This window comes from Colobus angolensis, unplaced genomic scaffold (genome assembly GCF_000951035.1).
Source record: "Colobus angolensis palliatus isolate OR3802 unplaced genomic scaffold, Cang.pa_1.0 Scaffold19, whole genome shotgun sequence".
NCBI classification, from domain to species: domain Eukaryota; kingdom Metazoa; phylum Chordata; class Mammalia; order Primates; family Cercopithecidae; genus Colobus; species Colobus angolensis.
This window is the reverse complement of record NW_012115043.1, coordinates 5,328,107-5,346,115: the sequence shown is the minus strand read 5'-3', so window position 1 is coordinate 5,346,115 and position 18,009 is coordinate 5,328,107. Positions and strand designations below refer to the sequence as shown.

The following is an 18,009-nucleotide window of genomic DNA, read 5'->3' as shown; positions in this document are numbered from 1 at the left end:
CTGGGGCAGGTAGATCAACTTTATTTCAGATTTTATAATCAATTTAACTCGTACTAATTGGTTGGATAATGACGCTTTACATTTCCGAAGACATTTAGTTGGCATCTATAAAAAACCCACAAGCATTTGCTAAGCAGGTGCAACTGAAATCGAAAGATGAATTCATTATTATGATGATTGCTCCTCCTGGGCACAGCTACCCAGCAGCCCCAGGCCCTGTGGTCTTTTGACCTTTTGTGGGGGCAGACACACGCAGTTTCTCTCAATTGGAATTCCTGGCCATTTCAGATCTGCACTCTTTATCTTGCTAAGCCCTCTGTAATAAGACATCGGGATTGGATACTCTACCTTTGAAGCCTTTGTCCATAATGTACGTGTTCTGACGTCTATCCATTCCACAAGCACCTGTGTAAAAATAACGTAAGGCAAGAAAATATGGGGGTGAGGTTTACTTAGACTGCTTGTGTTTGTTCTTTTTTCTTGCTTTTCCCCGCTTTCTCCCCTACCCAGAAAATAAATAGTTGTTTATTGCTAGAAAATGATTCTGGGTTTAATCTACCTGAAATTATTTTGATAAATGATTCTGAGTTTCATCCACCTGAAATTGTTTTGATTATAGGAATTCTTAAAAGGCTCATAAGCATTAAGGTGAACTACAGCGACCCCTGGCATATTCAGCACTCCTTCCCTTTAACCTTCACCCTAGGGGGATGTCTTTCAGAAAGTAATAAAAAGCCGTTCTGATGCCACCTGCATTCCCTGCAGGTGAAACTCCAGGCTCCAAGGGTATAGGATAAGGAATGAAGCAGAACCAGTTCTTAGCCTGAGGGAAAGTTGTAAGACATTACAAATCACAGTTCTGTTGGAACTTGGCATGGGTTTGAAGACAGTATTTATCACCTCTCAGCTCTGGTCCTGTCTGTCCTCTCCTGGATCCAAGGCTTATCTGAGGGGAGCCAGAGAGAAAGAGGGAGACAGGTGGCTGAGGTTCTTGATTAGTTATCTTTGTAGGATGTACAGACATTCCCTCCCATAGCCAGTTCTCTTAGTTACTCATTTTTTGGGGTGGACAATTTGCACATAATGTAGAATTGTTTTTGAGAAGTATTACCAGTGTTTTCAGCCCCAAGGATTTCTTTCTACCTTTTGGCTGTCAGTTTTTTCCTAAGCTCCAACAACGCATGATGGCCCTGAGCCTCAGCCAGAGGCTTCAGGGACTAAGCTTGGGTTCTTTGCTCCTGGTGATCCCAGAAAGGAAATTGTTTGGCATTTCTAGGTTGGGACAGTAATGACTCTGGCTCAAAGTCAGAGCAATTTTTTTCTTCCAGCTTTGAACCGAGGACACATTACCAAGCGAGGCCTGCAGCAAGTACTTACTAAAACACAGTTTGACATTCCGTGACTCGTCCCAGTTTCTCACACTGAAGACCATCCTGTTGCTATTTAGATGCCTCCCTATAGCTCCACTACATAGAGTTCCCATGTTGAATTTGAAAGAGTCTACTCCCATCTGCCTACCTTCCACAGATTACTGAGAGATACAGCAGAACCAGGCCTAAGTTTTTCTTTCAAGTTTGCTATTTTTCTTTTTTTCTTTTCTGAGACGGGGTCTCGCTGTGTCACCCAGGCTGGAGTGCAGTGGCGCAATCTCCGCTCACTGCAACCTCCACCTTCCAGGTTCAGTCGATTCTCCTGTCTCAGCCTCCCGAGTACAGCTGGGACCACAGGCATGCGCCACCACTCCCAGCTAATTTTTTTGTGTTTTTAACAGATGGGGTTTCACCATATTGGCCAGGTTGGTCTTGAACTTCTGACCTCACGTGATCTACCTACCTCAGCCTCCCAAAGTGCTGGGATTACAGGTGTGAGCCACCTCACCCGGCCTCAAATTTTTTCTGAAAGGTGTATAGGTACCTGTGTCCTTCAGAATCATGACTGCAACTGCCTATATGCTGGCATTAGTTCAGCACTTTATACTTTATAGGGCATTAACATTTCCTTTTTACAGAACAGGGAACAGGCCCAAAGAGCAGCAGTGACTTGTCCAAAACCACACCAGCAAGTGAGAAGCTGAGTTACAGTTACAGCCCACATCTCTCCAAGTATTCTCTCGCATTGGACACCAGCCTGCCTGGGTGTAAGACAAATGCCAGTGCGTGGTGCTCTGGTTACACTAGTTGAAGAGTGAGATCTGTAAAGCAGGGAGAACTCTGGCCTAGCTCAGAGGATGCTCCCTTGTGGAAAGAGATACAGCGTGGTGGTGGTGGGGCTGTGTGTGTATATATGTTGGGGGAGTGGGAGAGATTGTAGTTGGTGGGGTTATTAAATGCCCTGGATACTATCCAGGGGACCCACAGCTAAGAATACAGCCTCCTGAGTATAGGCCCAGGGTCCATGCAGCCCATGCCTGCTCAGTGGGCAGATGAATTCAGAACCTTCACCCTTCCTCGTGTTACTGGACCCAGGGACCTGCAGGGGTTGGTAGAGCAGCTCAGTTTCCTTAGAGTTCTAGAAGCCACCTGGAGCCTGAGGCAGGCCTAGAGTTGTCCAGTGTGCCAAGGCCCTGTCCCAGTGTGCCCCAGAGGATCCATTTTGTGGGGAGGCCACATTCTCTGTTCATTCATTGCGCTTATTCCTATGATACCTTATGTAACTCCTACCCACATGTTCCCATCTCAGAGCTAACTTTCCAAGTCTTGTGTGTGTCTCTCCCAGGCCACCAGGTTTCAGCCCAGGCTGTACTCAGTACATGAGTACAGATGATGTTGGTTGATACATCCTGCCCCAGCCTCTGCAGATCCCTGTTTGACAACCCTACCCTGTGATCTGAGAAAGCTTGGCTTGGGCCACTGGGGTTTCTGGAGTCTCTGGGAAACATTGGACTTTATTAGCCAGAGAGCTAACTCTCTGTTATCCACGCCAACAGGGCCCAAAGAACCCCAAAGATGTCACCATCCCCAAGTCATTTTTGAGTGATGTTGAGTTGTATTTTGTAGCCTGTAGGGAGGGCAGTTTTGTTGTATCTTCTCCACCCTAAGTAGCCCGTTTGTCCACATCCACCATTCACTGTGGGAACAGAATGGGTGATGGGGAAGATCCAGACAGGTTTCCATCTTTAGATAGGGGATTGAGCTGGTAGACATGTTAGGAGGGAAGACGGCTTAAAAGGGAGAGTTCTGGGACCATGGGGTGGAGGTCAAGGTGCAGGGATGGGGATTAGGGCAGGTGCTGGGTCTGGTCTGGCATGAGGGGGTGGAGGGTAGGGCTGGGGTCTGACCTGGTGAGTGTGGCTCAGCGGGGTGGCTGAGGTGTCTAAGTTCAATGTAGAAGTCCTCGGGCGGGTACCTGGCCTCCAGGGCACTGATCTGGAAATGGGAGTCTAGTGAGAGGAATGACAGGGAGGAGCCATTATTCTCAGGGCCCTAGTATGGCAGGGAAGAGGGTAGGAAGTACACAAGTGGGCCACGGTCAGGGTGAGGCAGGCTGGGAGGACTTGGGGGCCTCTGTGTATAGCATCCAGAGGGGCTGGGGCCAGAGGCTCTGTTAGAGCCAAGGTCATCTGCCTTGTTTCCCCTCTCCCTCCCTCCCTCCCTCCCTTGGCAGGAATTAGTGCTCATCCACCAGGGAGGAGGCAGGGGAAAGAAGCCCTTGAAAGGAATGCCTTGGTAGGGCCTGGGTCAGGCAGAGGTTCCTATCTAGATGGTGAGTGTCTTTTGCTTCCATCCAGATTCCCTACATCCTGGCCCTGGTTTTCTCCCTTGTGGTCCCTGGGTCATAGCAGGGACTTAGCCCTAATATAGTAATGGAAAGGGATTCTTGGGCTTCATCTGCTTGTGAGAGCCAAAATTTCTCCCTGGGGGAAACCATGTTCAGGACTCATAACCCTTTCCCTTCAAGCTGGGTCCCTCTCAATATGGAAGAAGAATAGGGTGGGACATGATGGTGGGGACCAGACTCAAACCACTACTGACCTAACACGTTCACATAGCTGTAGGGGGTCCAGCCTGCTGTGTCTCTGTCAAGGGACTTGTTACTGAGCTGTTTGGAGAGTAGGAGAGCCGGTTAATATATAGTGCCCCAGGTACCCCTCCCCAATCTTCACTTTGCGTAGCTTCAGTGCACGCACCCTGTGATAATCCTGACCCACCTGGGTCCTAGGCCATTGAAAGAAAGGGCGAGCTAGGTGTTCCATGACAGGCCACCATGGTGTGGTTGATGCCAGTGGGAACAGAACATACCCCACCCCAGGTGTTGGACGGAAGTTGTAGGGTTCCCAGGCCTCCTGGGGTAGCTTGAGCCAAGCTGGTCCTGACAGAGGAAGCAGATTAGCTGGGGGGTGGGGCTTAGCTTTAGGAGAGGGGCCTCTGGTGATGTCTCAGCTGCAACACGAGGCCATCTCCAGCAAAGAGGGAAGTCTTGAGGCTGCCTGCAATGTCACTGTTACCTCTGCCACCTGATCCTGATAAGGGCTGAATGTGAGATTTTCCTTTTCCTGTGACCAAAGGAAAGCTTCAGAACAGAGTATCTTGAGGTTTGTGTTATCTTTCCTTTCTCTGCATTTTCACAGCTGCCCTTCATATGAGGCAAGGATGGTTATCCTCATTTTACAGATGGCGACCTGAGTCCTGACTTGTGTGCTTTGCTTGTGAACACACAAGGAGTCAGTGACAAAGCTGACTGGAACTCAGGTCTCAGCTCCCAGTGCCATGTCCTTTCCATGTCATCACAGCTGCCTGCCTCTGCTGCAGATGCCCTATCTGTTAGACTGAGGGGTCCTTAACCACATAGAGCCACTCTGGGCCCCTGGATTGAGGTGTCACCAAGTTGGCTACTCTGCAGTAATTCCAGCCCCTTACCAAAAGAGGGTGGAGGCCGAGAGTGGTCTTGGGGTGTTGGCTTGATAGTGGTTGCCCTTGAGGCTGTATATCTACGTTACTGTTGCTGGACCAGGTCTGTAGGCCGATGGTCATTCTCCACGGGACAGGGAAGAAAGGACTCGTAGATCTCTAGGGCATAGCTCTGGACAGTGAAAGCCATGCTTTTGTCCCTGAATGGGTATTATGGGAAGCTAGGAGTCCTAAAATTCCCACTCCCACCATGGCCCTGCTCCCCACTGTTCTGTGTCTATGGGCACAGGCACAGGTGAGTATCCAGAGGTATGCAGCATGAGCCTCTCAGACCTGTCCTCGGGGGCTGTTCATCCTCACTTCTTGTTTCCCACTCTGCCTGGTGTGAGTCTGGGCACATTAAGGGAGCTCCCTTATGTATTATCTACACTTAGGTGCGGAGACATCCTTGCCCAAGGGCCTGTGAGTATAAGAGGACATCTTGCCAACAGCCAGGGTTATGCTGGAAGCTGTCAGGGAAGGTCCTGTCCAGAAGGTTGCACACCTGCCATGAAGACCTGCAGAACTCACTGTCCACAGAACACTGGCTGTGGCTGAAGTTTGGGTTCCACATCCCTTGTGTTGATTCACATTGCAACAAATGGTTATGAGTGGGTACTGATGACATGGTTATGTTCCCATTGTTAGCTAGTTATCTGAATAATAGTAGTTACTCTATAATATGCCAGTTGCACACATTGTGTTGGTAGCATACTGCAGTGATTTGTGATAGGTGGTCTAGTTTTTTTCTTTTTCTTTTTTTTTTTTTTTGAAATGGAGTCTTGCTCTGTCATCAGGCTGGAGTGCAATGGCACGATCTCAGCTCACAGCAGCCTCCACCTCCTGGGTTCAAGCAATCCTCCTGCCTCAGCCTCCCAAGTAGCTGGGAATACAGGCGTGAGCCACCACACCTGGCCTACAGGGTGGTCTGATGTTTTGATTACATGCTGACATGTGGCAAAACTGTCTACGTGATTATAGGTGATAAAGCTAATATGTGATTACATGACTTGGTACTGGTTGGTTACAGGGTGCAGGGGTATATGTTACAGTGAGTGATGCTGTGGGTTGGTTACACAGCACTTGGCTCCACATAACATGCTGGCTCCATTACATGCTTCACAGAGTGTTACATGTACCGTGGATGACAGGGTTGCTTTTCATGTATTGGTGGTCAGTTCTACATGGACCCTCCATGTGGGGGATGCAGTTCCTTCCTGGGCAGAGGTGAGGGTTAAATGAGAGGGCAGTGAGTAGGGGCTGGGGAATCAGGGGCCCGGTACCTTGGTGGGGCTGTTCCTGTCCAGAGTGCTGGCCTGGCTGGTGGCAGGCCCCCCACATGCCAGTGCGTGGTAGCTGGAATTGGAAAAGCAGTGGGCATGGCTGCTACTTTGAGACAAATCTGGGAAGAGAACAAGGTGCCACATACCATCATACCCCTGCTGCTGGTATGAGATGCCCCCAGTACTAATGCTTGGGCTGGGAACCGTTAGAGAGCCCTGCAAAGACAAACAGCCAAGTACCCCATCCCCCAAGCTTCCTGGCATCCACTACCCCTGCCGAAATCTGGAGAGCCTGATTTGCTTCTTCCCTTATGCTGGTCCTCCCTGCAGCATGGCAGAATGCAGGATAGGCTTGCCAGTGCCAGGGCGGGGCACCATCAACTGGAGCCTGGATGGGGCATATTGGCTTTGATAGCCTTACATGTTTCTGAGTCCCTGTTTAGGGCTGGACTCCTGCTTCCTTCTAGGGTCACATCCTGGTAATGAGATCATAAAGAGAACCTCACTCCTCTTGACTCCGTTCTTCCCTCCTAAGGATTCCAGAACCTCTCCATAGGGCCAGGGAATACCAGAGGAATGGCATAGGAAACCCTAGCCAACCTTCTCAGTATAGTCATGTGTGGGGGATGTCTGCTTTGGCTGTAGTGTGGCATGTAGACCAGGAGCTCCTTGAAGGCATGGTGTGCACTGGCCTGCCTCTGTCTACCCTGCAGTGCCTAGCATGAAGCTGTACATACAGAAGGCAACACTTAGCAGGAATGGGCTGAAGTGATTTGGGTTTTCTAAGCACAAGGTGCAGGAGGCTGCAGATGAGCCATGAGCCACGCGCCATAGAGCCACTTGGAGAGAGCTGTCACCTTGTGCCCACCCAGACAGGCCCAGCCTTGCATGGTCCATGACTATAGGGCAATTTCAGAGCATTTTGGCCTCTACTTTTTAGCCAAATATGAAGCAGAAAACCTTATTTCCAAGGCAGCAGTCCAGGGTTCAGGGGAAAGGAAGGATATCGCCCAGCAGCCCCACCTTGACCCCAGACTCCCAAATAAAATGCCTATTGGGGCTGTTAACCACATTCGTGGATGCACTGGGCTCTGGCACACTTGCCAGAGGGTCATTGTCCAAACTTTCAGACCTCCTCCAAGTCAGGTACTGTCACCTTCCACTGTACTAATAGGGCCCTCTCTAACTGGAACTGGGAAGGAGGGTTGTCCTGAGGCCTTCACCAGGGAAACAGAAATGGACAAGCTCTGGGCACTGGGCTCCAAGGTCTAGTCTCCTGAGGTGGTATAGGCATCAGGTTGGGGAGACGGTTCCCTGGAGAGTTTAGGAAAGTGACTGGTTAGTGTGGGTGACCCTGAGGCCGAAAGCTGGTGGGAAGGATAGGGAAGCTCTGGGAAAATGGGAGGAGGCTTCCATCCATAGCTGCTCAGAACTAGGGACTCAGGAAACAATTTCCTCTTGGAACCCCAGATACCTTTTCTAGGTAGGCTCCTGCTCCCCATCCCCACTGTCACTCTAGGGAATCTGAGCTTCTACATCCAGCCACAGCAGCCAACCCTACGGGTACAACCATTCCTGGGGTGTGTGTGTGGAGGGGAAGAGGAGGAAGGACAGGAGCATGGCCCTTACCTGAGAGGGAGTAGTCGGTGCTGGTCATCCTCATGGCAGGTGTGTAGGAGACGCGGGGAGCCAGGTCTCGGCCCTTCTCTTTCTGCCGCCGCCGATGCCAGGCAAATAAGCCCAGCAGCACCACAATGAGGAATAACAGGAGCATGATGCCTGTGACAGCACCCACCGAGTGCCGCTCTGCACCCAGTGCTGGGCTGATCTTGGTGTAGGGATTCAGCTCCTCCATCATGAGGGCAGCTGTGGGCAGAGGGAGGGCCTGAGCCTGGGGCCGGCCTGCTTGCACTTCAGGTCTCCTGGGCCCGAGCTCAGATGCCCGTAACCCCTCTAATGTTAGGAGACCTGGTTCTGGCCTTGGCCTGATTCCTCAGTCTCTACGTGACTACCCCCAGCCCTCACTGTGCCTTCATCCCTAAAGGGGATGGAGTCCCAGGGTCATGACAAGGAGCAATTGTGACTGTGGATGTGAAACAATAACAAATATTTATTATTTTACTGTGTTCCAAAAATGAGTTAACAGATATTAATTCATTTACTCTTCAGCAGCCCTGTGAAGGGATTAGTATTTTCCTTTCACAGATGAAAAAACCAATTTACCAAAGGTTAGGTAATGTGCCCAAGATTACATAACCTGTAATTGGTGGAGTCAGGAGAAATTGAACACAGCTCCTCTCCCTGCTTCCTAATTGTGTGGCTCAGAGTCCCTGGTTTGCTAGTTTGTAACATGGGGACAATAGCCCCACCCTCCCCAGTCATTGTGAACACCAAGTGATAGACTGGCAAGGAAAGCTCTAAGTACTGTGCTATTATTTCCAGGTTTACTGCCCGCAGGACCCCTCTTGGTGATATATGTGAGGGCTGCCCCTGCCCTCCATGCTGATGCTTAGTCTAGGGGGCTGTCCTGCCAGGCCCGCAGTGTCTGGACTTCTTGACTGTTGGCTGCTGGCTGAACTGAGCTGGCCAACATCACTAGGGAGGTAAATGTGCTGCATTATCGTTCTCAGTGATTTATCCTCAGAATGCAACGGAAATCTGTCTTTTGGCTCCTTTTCCGTAAAGTGGATAATTGAGAGCCCATTTTCACCCCCCATGTAGAACCAACATGTTTGTAGCACATTATATAACAAAGCCAGCATTTATTGGAGTGTTCACTTATGGGCCAGGCACCATGCTGAGTCCTTTACTCATACTATCTCAACTTGATTCTCACAGCCTGACCTTGGGACTCCATCCCCTTTAGGCCCTATGAGGTGTCGTCCGACTGTAGGGCTAGAACCCAGGTTGAGCCCCTTCGGGCTCCTCAGCCTTCAGAGTAACCTTGTGTCATGGGGGAAGACGATTAATACTCTTCCCGCTTTGCACGTGGAGTAACGGGCCTAGCAAAATCAAATAACCTACCCAAGGACACCTAGCAGGTAAGGCAGAACTAGAACTTGGCAGATATTCTAACTTGGTCTGGTGACCTTTCCATGGTACTAGCTTGTGGCTACCCTTGCTTGGCTCATGGGAAACTTGCCAAGGGCAAGCCTGGGGAGGCTGTGACTGAGAGACTGCCTGCTCCTTATGCCTCTCCAGCACTTGGAGCCTCTGCAGCCCACCCTATTCCTGCTGTCCTCACAAATGTGAATAAAGGGAGGTGTCATCAAATGCAGCTATTCAGTTGGAATCTCCCTAGAACCTCCATGAGGCCGTTTCCACAGAGCCCAGGGGCTCTGCCACCTGTGTATTACCTTGGTCACACCTGATTCCTTTGAAGCCAGGGCTGCAGTAACAGGTGCCGGTGACATGGTCACAGGTGGAGTTGTTCATGCACTCACATAGCTGCTGACACCCATAGCCAAAGGTTCCTGGGGCACATCCTGTGTGGCACGAAGAGTTAGGGTAGAGGACCCACTCACTCTCCACCCCTCCCATTCCATGTGTAGACAGCTATGACAATAAGCCTGTTTTGCCTCCCACCGAGTGAAGCCCATTCCCTTAGCTCCTGTTGTGCTTTGGCTAGATACTTGGGGGTGGACAGAGCATTTATAGCACTGAGTGGGGGACACGGGGACAGAGGAGGAGAGAGCAAGGCACACTCACCCCTACTTCCTCCTCATGCCACACATTTCGGCAGTATCTTCCACCTGCCAGGCCCTAATCTGAGTGCCATAGGGACTTTAAAGAATAATAAAAAAAATCTGCCTCCCACTATTCTCTCATTACCTGCTATAACCTCTGCCCTGCCCTAAATGCCCCCCATCTCCTCCCAACTGAAGGGAGAAATTCTTCAAACAATAATATAGGCATGACATTCCTCAGCATTTTTCCTTGGAAGTTGCCCCCAAAGGCAAGGGACCAAGGGGTACAGAGCCCTGAGTGAGTGGACCTTGAAGCAGGAGGCATCCTCTGCAGGAGGCTGGAGCCCAGCAGCCTCACCCAGCATCAGGGGTCAGGACAGCTTACTCTGCTCACAGTGTTGCCCGGTGAAGCCTGTGCGGCAGGTGCACTTGCCACTGATGTGGTCACAGCTGGCGCCATTCTGACACTGGCATACACGCCCACAGTCCTTCCCAAAAAATGCTGCTGGGCAGCCTAGAGAAACAGGATTTCCAGTCATGAGAGTTGCTGCTGGGTGAGGACAAGGGGTGCAGCGGGAACCAGACCTGTCTTCTCTTTTTTTGCTGAGCATGGGATGAAGACTAGGGAGGCCCTGCACCAGAGCTGTCTCCCTGCTCAGGATCTTCATGCTGAAGGGGCAGGGGCTAGGTGATCTTTGCCTTTTCAAGGCAGAGGGGATGTGTGGAACCACAGGCCAGGCTAGGTTCTCCTTCCTGTGTGGCCACAGGCTGCTCCTCCCCACTCTGGGCCCCACTGTCCAAGGAGGGTCTGGTCTTGGTGATTGCTGGGGTACCTTGCAGCCCTGACCTTCCAGGACTTTGGGCTTGTCAGTCCCCTGAATCCAGTCAGGTCTAGAGCTGCCCCTGCAGAGCTCCTCAGTTCTCGTGGGGGCAGGAGTCAGGTACTAATCCTCAGGCCGCCTTCCTTCCTCCCTCCCTGTTGGTCTGGACAATGCCCACACTGGCCAGTAGGCCGCAGCATGGGATTCTAAGTGGCTGGGAGGCCAGGAGGTGGGGCTTACGCTGTGTGCAGAAGAGTCCAGTCCAGCCAGGGGTGCAGTGGCAGGCCCCGTCCTCGGCGCTGCAGCTCGCCCCGTTGTGGCAGCTGCACGTGTGGAAGCAGGCGGGGCCCCAGAACCCGGGTGGGCAAGCTGGGATGTGGGTGAAATGCAGAGGGTAAGGGGAAGGCAGAGAGGGGCAGACGGAGAGGGAGAAGAAGGGGGAGTACACGTCAGAGCCAAGATGCCAGGTGGACCTGGCTGACATTTCCTGGCTTTCAGTGGCTTCACACATTGTTCCCAGAATTCCTGCACTTACCTCTTGGCTTAGTTACCCAGGATTCCCATTAAGCCCAGATGCTCTGCCCACTCTCCATGTGTTTGATGACTGACTCAGCAGGGCTCTGAGGGCCCCTGAGCCTCCCCTCTCAGGGGACTGATTTGGAGCATGCAGGTAAACACTGTAGTTTACCATGTATGTACTGTGTGTGCTTCCCCACGAGGAGGGGGACTTTCCTAGGGCAGGAGCTCTCTCCTCTCAGTGGGTGAGCTCCTGACAGCGGAGCCTATGTCTCCTCATCAGAATGGAAATTCCCTCAGCCATCTAACTAGGATCTCCCAGAGGGTACTGGCTAGGTCTCACCCATCAGACAAGGAGCTCCACAGGGTCTCTGTCCTTAGTTTGGGGGCTTCTGGAGAGAGGCTGTTCCCTTCACATCAGATTGGTGCACTTTACATGAACAGCCTCTAGGACATCATTCACATGGGCCACCCAGAGGGCACCCTACTCTCCTGAGGTGGCTGCCCTGGCCTCATCTCACTTCCCTACACCCAAACTCAAGCATGCTGTTGTCCCTCCTCTTCCCCATCCAAACTCAGGGGCTACTCCTTGCCCAGGTGCTAATGGAGTATCGAGTCTCAGAATTCATAGCATTATCAATACCTTTGATACCAGCAGTTAATACCAATGATCAATCCTAATAATCCATCATGTTAGCTGTAGAGCTAAATGGGGCTCATTCCTACATGCAGAAGGAGATTTCATCCCTTGAAGTGGAGGCACCAGGACAGAGAGGTTTTGGGCAAGAAAGGGAGAATTTTTGGGCCTGACTCCAGGTAGGGGCATTCCCAGGTAGCAACTTACCCTGTGAGCAGTCCTTGCCAATCCATCCAGGAAAGCACTGACAGGAGCCATCGATAGGGCTGCAGGTCCCGTTGTTGGCACAGGAGCAAAGCTGGGCACAGTCCTGCCCAAAGTGTCCTCCAGCACACACTGTGGGCACAGGGCAGCCTGGCACCCATCCTCCCATCTGTGTTCCTCTGACCTCCACCCACAGCCTCATCCCTGGAAGTTCCCAAGCCACAGCCACGATCACCCAGGGGTCATGGATCTGGATGGAAACCGTGCCAGCCTTGGTACCCTCGTCACCCTTCTCCATTTGCACATAAATGAGTTGCCCCTCTCATGCCTACAGCTGCATTCTTCAGAAGGCTCTATTATGATTGCCTTTAAGAACAGCCTGAGGCCCATAGAGGTAGAATCACCTGACTTAGGCCTCACAGATGAGAAGTGGGAGGCCTGAGCACTATACTTCTGGACTCACAGTCCAGTGCTCCCTGTGCTGTTCCACAGCCTTCTGCTTTCCATTACCACTTTCACCAACATCACAGATTCCACAACCACAAGGGTAGATAATGTGTACAGCTGGACAGAGAGGGATAAATGCCATGTGGCAGGCCTGCCTGCGGTTTGACTGTTAAAGGACCAGCCCTGAGTGTCTGTCCCTGCCCACCTCTTTCCTCTGACCTGTTGCTCAAGCCTCGCAGCTCAGCATCCTCCTCAGGAAAGCCCTCTTGAGTTCATAAGGCCCTCTCCACCACTGGTATTTCCAATTTGAGTCACTTGGAGGATTTTGGTCACAGACCTTCCTGGAGGAGTCACTCCTTGGTCCCTGGAGGAAGAGCTGGTTTCCTCACTCAGGCTGCAAAGCTCTTTTAGGACTAGGCTTGAGTACTCATTGAGCACTTAACCTTTTGTTTTCCCTTGCAATTCATCCCCCATCTGCTTCTTACAGCTTGAGCTCTCTAAAGCACAGCTTTCTTCATGGCACTCCTATGTCCTGCTCAGAGAGCCTCAGTGGGTTCCCATTGCCACAAAATAAAGTCAATCCTGGAGAGCAGCACAGAAGATGATGGGAAGGTGTTGATTCTTGAAGATACATGACTTCCCCAGGGCCCAGGTCTCTCACATCTTGGGCTGAAACCCTCTACTTTACACCACACTGCCTCATATTGGTAGTTCTTCCCCAGCCAGACTGTGGGCCACTAGTGGCTGGGATCTGCATCTACTCAGTGCCTCTCCTGGACATGATGAGACAAATAATAAAGGCAGTATGGTGGACCAGACTCTCCAGTCCAAAGCCTTGGATTTAGGTCCAAGTTTTCTTTATATATTCAACAAACATATACATGACACTTAAATGCACCAGACACTGTTCAATGTGCTTCACAAATACAGGCATACCTCAGAGATGTGGGTTTGGTTCTAGATCACTGCAAGTGAATATTGCAATAAAGCAAGTCACAAATGTTTTGGTTTCCCAGAGCATACAAAAGTTATGTTTACATTGTACTGTACTCTATTAAGTGTGCAATAGCTTTATGTCTAAAAAACAATGTACATGCCTTGATTAAAAAACACTATTGCAAAGAAAATGCTGACACACAAAGTGTACACATGGTGTTGGAAACATGGCACCGACAGGCTTGCTTAAGGCAGGGTTGCCACAAACCTTTGGTTTTTTGTTTCAAGACAGAGTCTCGCTACGTTGCCCAGGCTGGAGTGCAGTGGTGCAATCTTGGCTCACTGCAACCTCTTCCTCCCAGGTTCAAGCGATTCTCCTGCCTCAGCCTCCCCAGTAGCTGGGATTATAGGCACGCGCCACCACGTCCTGCTAATTTTTGTATTTTTAGTAGAGAAGGTTTCACCATGTTGGCCAGGCTGGTCTCGAACTCCTGACCTCAAGCAATCCACCCGCCTTGGCCTCCCAAAGTGCTGGGATTACAGATGTGAACCACTGCACCCGGCCAAACCTTTAATTTGTAAAAAACAACAAGAAGATGCAGTTTCTGTGAAGCACAATAAAACAAGGTATGCCTGTATTTAGTTCAGTTAATCTTGGAATACTCTTATATATAGTCTCATTATTATGCCCTATCATTAACTCTGCTTTATAGATGAGAAACTGAGGCAGGTTAAGTAACTTGCCCAAGGTCACACAACTAGGAAGTTGTACTGCTTGCTGGCTAAGTGCCTTTGAGCAAACCACAACACCTGTCTCTGTTTCCTCATCTTTGAGGTGGGAATGGGAACCCTCACTGACTGTCCTAGGGCCATAGTTAGTAGCTGTGTGGCAGGCTGGCTGATTTGGGGCCCTGTGCTTCCCCTGGCAGAAACCTTAGTTCCCTTCCAGGAAGTTCTGTTGCCAAGAGGGTGACATGCATCTCACCTGTTTGCAGCTCAAGCTCCAGCTTTTTGAAAAGCAGGCTGCCCAGCCTCTTCTTTCCTACCTCTGGGAGGTACTTGATTTGGGGAACCCAACCCCAAGTCCTGGCCCTCTGTGGAGAGTAGGGTGCCAGTGCTGCTCCCTCTACCCTACCTGCAAAACGAACTCTGAGCTTCTCTAACAAGACAGTCTTATCTTTGAAGTCTTTCTCACATATATGAGGCCAAGAAATTTACCCACAGAACTGCTAATACGATCAATCTAATCCATTAATTGGTCGACTTCTTAGCTGAATCAAGAGTAAGGCAAAGAGAGGGGCAGTGGACAGAAGGGGGGCTGGTGAAAAGAAAACATCTGGTTATATTTAATCTATGTTTAATGATTCTGCATAAGCAGTGTCTATAATTTGTAACTCGCTGGAAAGCCAGTCATTAGAAAGTGTCAGTTCAATTTTTTACAAGGTTTGAGACTTAACCAGGGCAGTTGCCGTTAATAGCAAACTCTATTAGATCTATATGTGGGAAATACTCATTAGGCCAGTGGGCGATAAATCAGACAACGCAGCATCTGAGAGTTACTCCTCGGGCTGCATAGGTCCTAATTTAGACTTAGACTATCTGTATTGATGGCCGAGTCTCCTATGTTTAATAAGTAAACCTTGACATGTCAGGTTATGATTAAACCATCCTAGGAGGGTTGCAAGTAAATGAAACTGTCACATATGTTTCCCTGGGGCTCAAACTTCTCAGGACCTCAAAGCATCATGTAGTAAACTTTCTACTCAAACATATTAACAGCCCACACACTTGCAAAAATAGCCCAGCTCAGTAGTGATTATTCATCAAAAGAATGGGTTCCCCTGGGAGGTAGTGAGCGCTCAGTCAACAGAAGTATTTAAGCAGAGTCCAGATGAGATTTCTTGCATAGATGACCTTGAAGTTGCTTTTAGCCCTAAGTTTAACAGAGTGCAAGTTCTGTAACCTTGTGTTCAAACCTGTTCTGAAGGCCTCAGCCTACCTTCTAACCCCCATTTCCCACCCCCAGCTACCATATCCATCAGCTGTTCCCTGTAGCATGCCCATGTCTCTATGCTTTGCCCAAGCTGCTTCCTCTACACAGAATGCTTTTCTTCCTTTTCCACCTTTCAAGCTAAGGCCCAGCTGAAGTCCTGCATGGTCCATGGAGCCTTCCCCCAAATCCATACTGTCTTGCCCTAAGAAAGCCAGGGATGGCAATAGGCAATGATGTGTGGAGGCAGCTCCTACCTTCTCACTGGTTGTTCAATATTTGGGAATTTTGTGAATGATGTTAAATCATTGGTATCTTGAAATCAGCCATGGTAGGAATATTTATATTTTAAAAATCTGCAGATGTTACAGATCAGGGTTTTTCCCCCCCAAAGAACTGGTAGGGCAGAACACCAATGCAAATAAGCTTTATATCGCTTTTCAACTCCTGCTGAGTGGTAGCAGTTCTTGGAGTTGGTATTGTGAAGGATTCTGAGGTCAAATCAGGAAAGCATGTGGGGAGGGATTAGGGATGGTGGCCTGAATATGACAGGGAGAAGGGCTTGGAAGTTGCCATCTCCAGCTCAAGCCAGAGCCAACTCCTCTGCACTGCCACAGCATTCTCTGCCTTTACCTTTGGCAGTCGGCACAGACCACATGGTGCCACTTCTGATGTAGATCTCCTCTATGCTTATTTCACTTTTCATCCCTTTAGCATGCATGTTGGAATCAGAATTTGTTTCTGCCACTTGCTAGCTACGAAATCACAGACAAAGCATTTCACCTCTGAGCCTGTTAACTGCGTTAGGGCCTTTGTCTCATGCCATGTGGGGCAGTTCTCATAAAGGCAGCCCAAGTCCTGAAGAGGGAAGGAGCTACCTCTACAGAGTATGATGAAAATCCCTAAGCCCTTCCTTCCCTGCCACTTTCCTCCCAGAACCTCTCACCTCCCTGCCCAGTACCATCCCACTGGAGACAGTACCTTGGTTGCAGAGAGCTCCAGAGAATCCTGGGAGGCACTCACAGATGCCGCTGACGTGGTGGCAGGGCCCGCTGCTGTGCACACAGAGGGGGCATGGCTGGGCGCAGCTGTGGCCATAGAACCCAGGGGCACAGACTGAGGGTAAAGGGAAGATGGTGGTCAGCAGCCCAATAGACCCCAGCCAGCCTAGCTACCCTTCCTGTTCCACACTTCTCAAAAACATAGGGAGACCTGTATCCTTCCCGCATCTTGGAGGGTGCATCCCTTTCTGCAGAGAAGAGCTGTGGTGTGGCCCTGTTTCCACTGAGTAGCTGGGCTGGGCCCCAAACCTGGGGACAGAACAGCCAGTGCAGAGAGAGAGGAGACTAGAGGGAAGGAAGAGATGGGGGCTGATTTAAGAGCCCAGCCTCTGCCAGGCCAGGGCTAGTTCTAGTTGGGAGGGCTAGGGAGGATGAGCCCTCTGAACTCTTCGGGGTCAGGGGATCAGCCTTACTTCTCTGGCATAAGGGTCCTCGGAAGCCAGGGGCACACTCGCAGCTCCCATCCTCTGGGGAGCAGGAGCCTCCATTCTCACAGCTGCAGGAGACAGAGCAGTTGGGGCCCCAGCGGCCAGGTGGACACGTGCTGTCACAGTGGATGCCTGTGGGCCAGAGGCAGACTCAGGTCAGTGGTAAGAGAGGTGAGGGCAGAGGGAAAAATGGAGGGAAGGGGGACAGTGCAGTATAAAGAGGTGGAGGCAGCATAGTGCATCCAGGAATGTAGAGGAGAAACTCGGCTGAGGCTTGGCTGGTCATGGAGGATTTTCAGGAAGAAGTGATGTCTAGAGTTTAAAAGTCAAGGAGGAATTGACCAAGCAAATGAAATTGTATGTACAAAGAGCAGGAGGCAGGAGAAAGAATCATGTCTTGAAAGAAATTGCAAATAGTGAATGTGGTTGAACCACAAAGTGCAAAATGGGGTACGGCAAGAGATGAGATTGTGGGAGTAAGAAGGGACCAGATCACAAGGGCCTCTTCTGTATGGCATTCAAGAACAGGACCAGAAGAAACCAACTTTGGGCAAGTAAGTGCCAGCTGGGAGTGAGCCATATGCCCACGCACATTAGCCCAGGAGCTACTGGTGCTGCTGGGTCCCTGCCAGCCCACCCAGGGAGGGGCTCAGAGAGTAGGTGGGGTCTCTTCAGATTCTTCTGACCAGACTCCTCAGTGCAATATATGTATCATTCATGCACACATACAATAGAAACCAGTGCTTTGCAAAAATCACATTTACTGTCACGATGTATGATGGACTCTGATGTTTTCTCTGTACTATGATGTATTCTATTTCAGTTTTTAAAATGCCAGTTGTAACCCAACAATTTGATTTAGTGACCCTCAATTTGACAGTGGCCTATGGGGGAATGGATGGAATTTCTCAATAAGAAAAAGGAACAAAGTCTATAATAGTTTTTTTGGGCTCAGGTAGAGGAAATGTGTGTTAGGTTCCCTACAGCCTGAAGGCGAAGAAGGAATTTTAAAAGGCCTGAGGCTGGATGCCCCAACTCTGGGGTAGGTTTTCTTCCCAGGCAAAAAGGCTTCCATTCTGACATGCATTAGGGAAATGGAACATATGAGCCCAGG

The 18,009-nt window shown here is 50.3% G+C and overlaps 1 protein-coding gene across 3 annotated transcripts in view; it reads right to left on the bottom strand.

Moving 5' to 3' along the window:
- Positions 1-18,009, bottom strand: part of MEGF11 (multiple EGF-like-domains 11) — a 381,035-nt gene that overhangs the window by 10,408 nt on the left and 352,618 nt on the right. For all 3 annotated transcript variants that reach the window (XM_011940371.1, XM_011940373.1, XM_011940374.1), the window contains 8 exons: positions 16,881-17,027; positions 16,388-16,522; positions 12,037-12,165; positions 10,917-11,045; positions 10,241-10,369; positions 9,526-9,654; positions 7,799-8,035; positions 349-405 (listed from right to left, as the gene is read on the bottom strand). In XM_011940371.1, the coding sequence (XP_011795761.1) occupies positions 349-405; positions 7,799-8,035; positions 9,526-9,654; positions 10,241-10,369; positions 10,917-11,045; positions 12,037-12,165; positions 16,388-16,522; positions 16,881-17,027 (1,092 nt within the window). The remainder of the gene's footprint in view (positions 1-348; positions 406-7,798; positions 8,036-9,525; positions 9,655-10,240; positions 10,370-10,916; positions 11,046-12,036; positions 12,166-16,387; positions 16,523-16,880; positions 17,028-18,009) is intronic.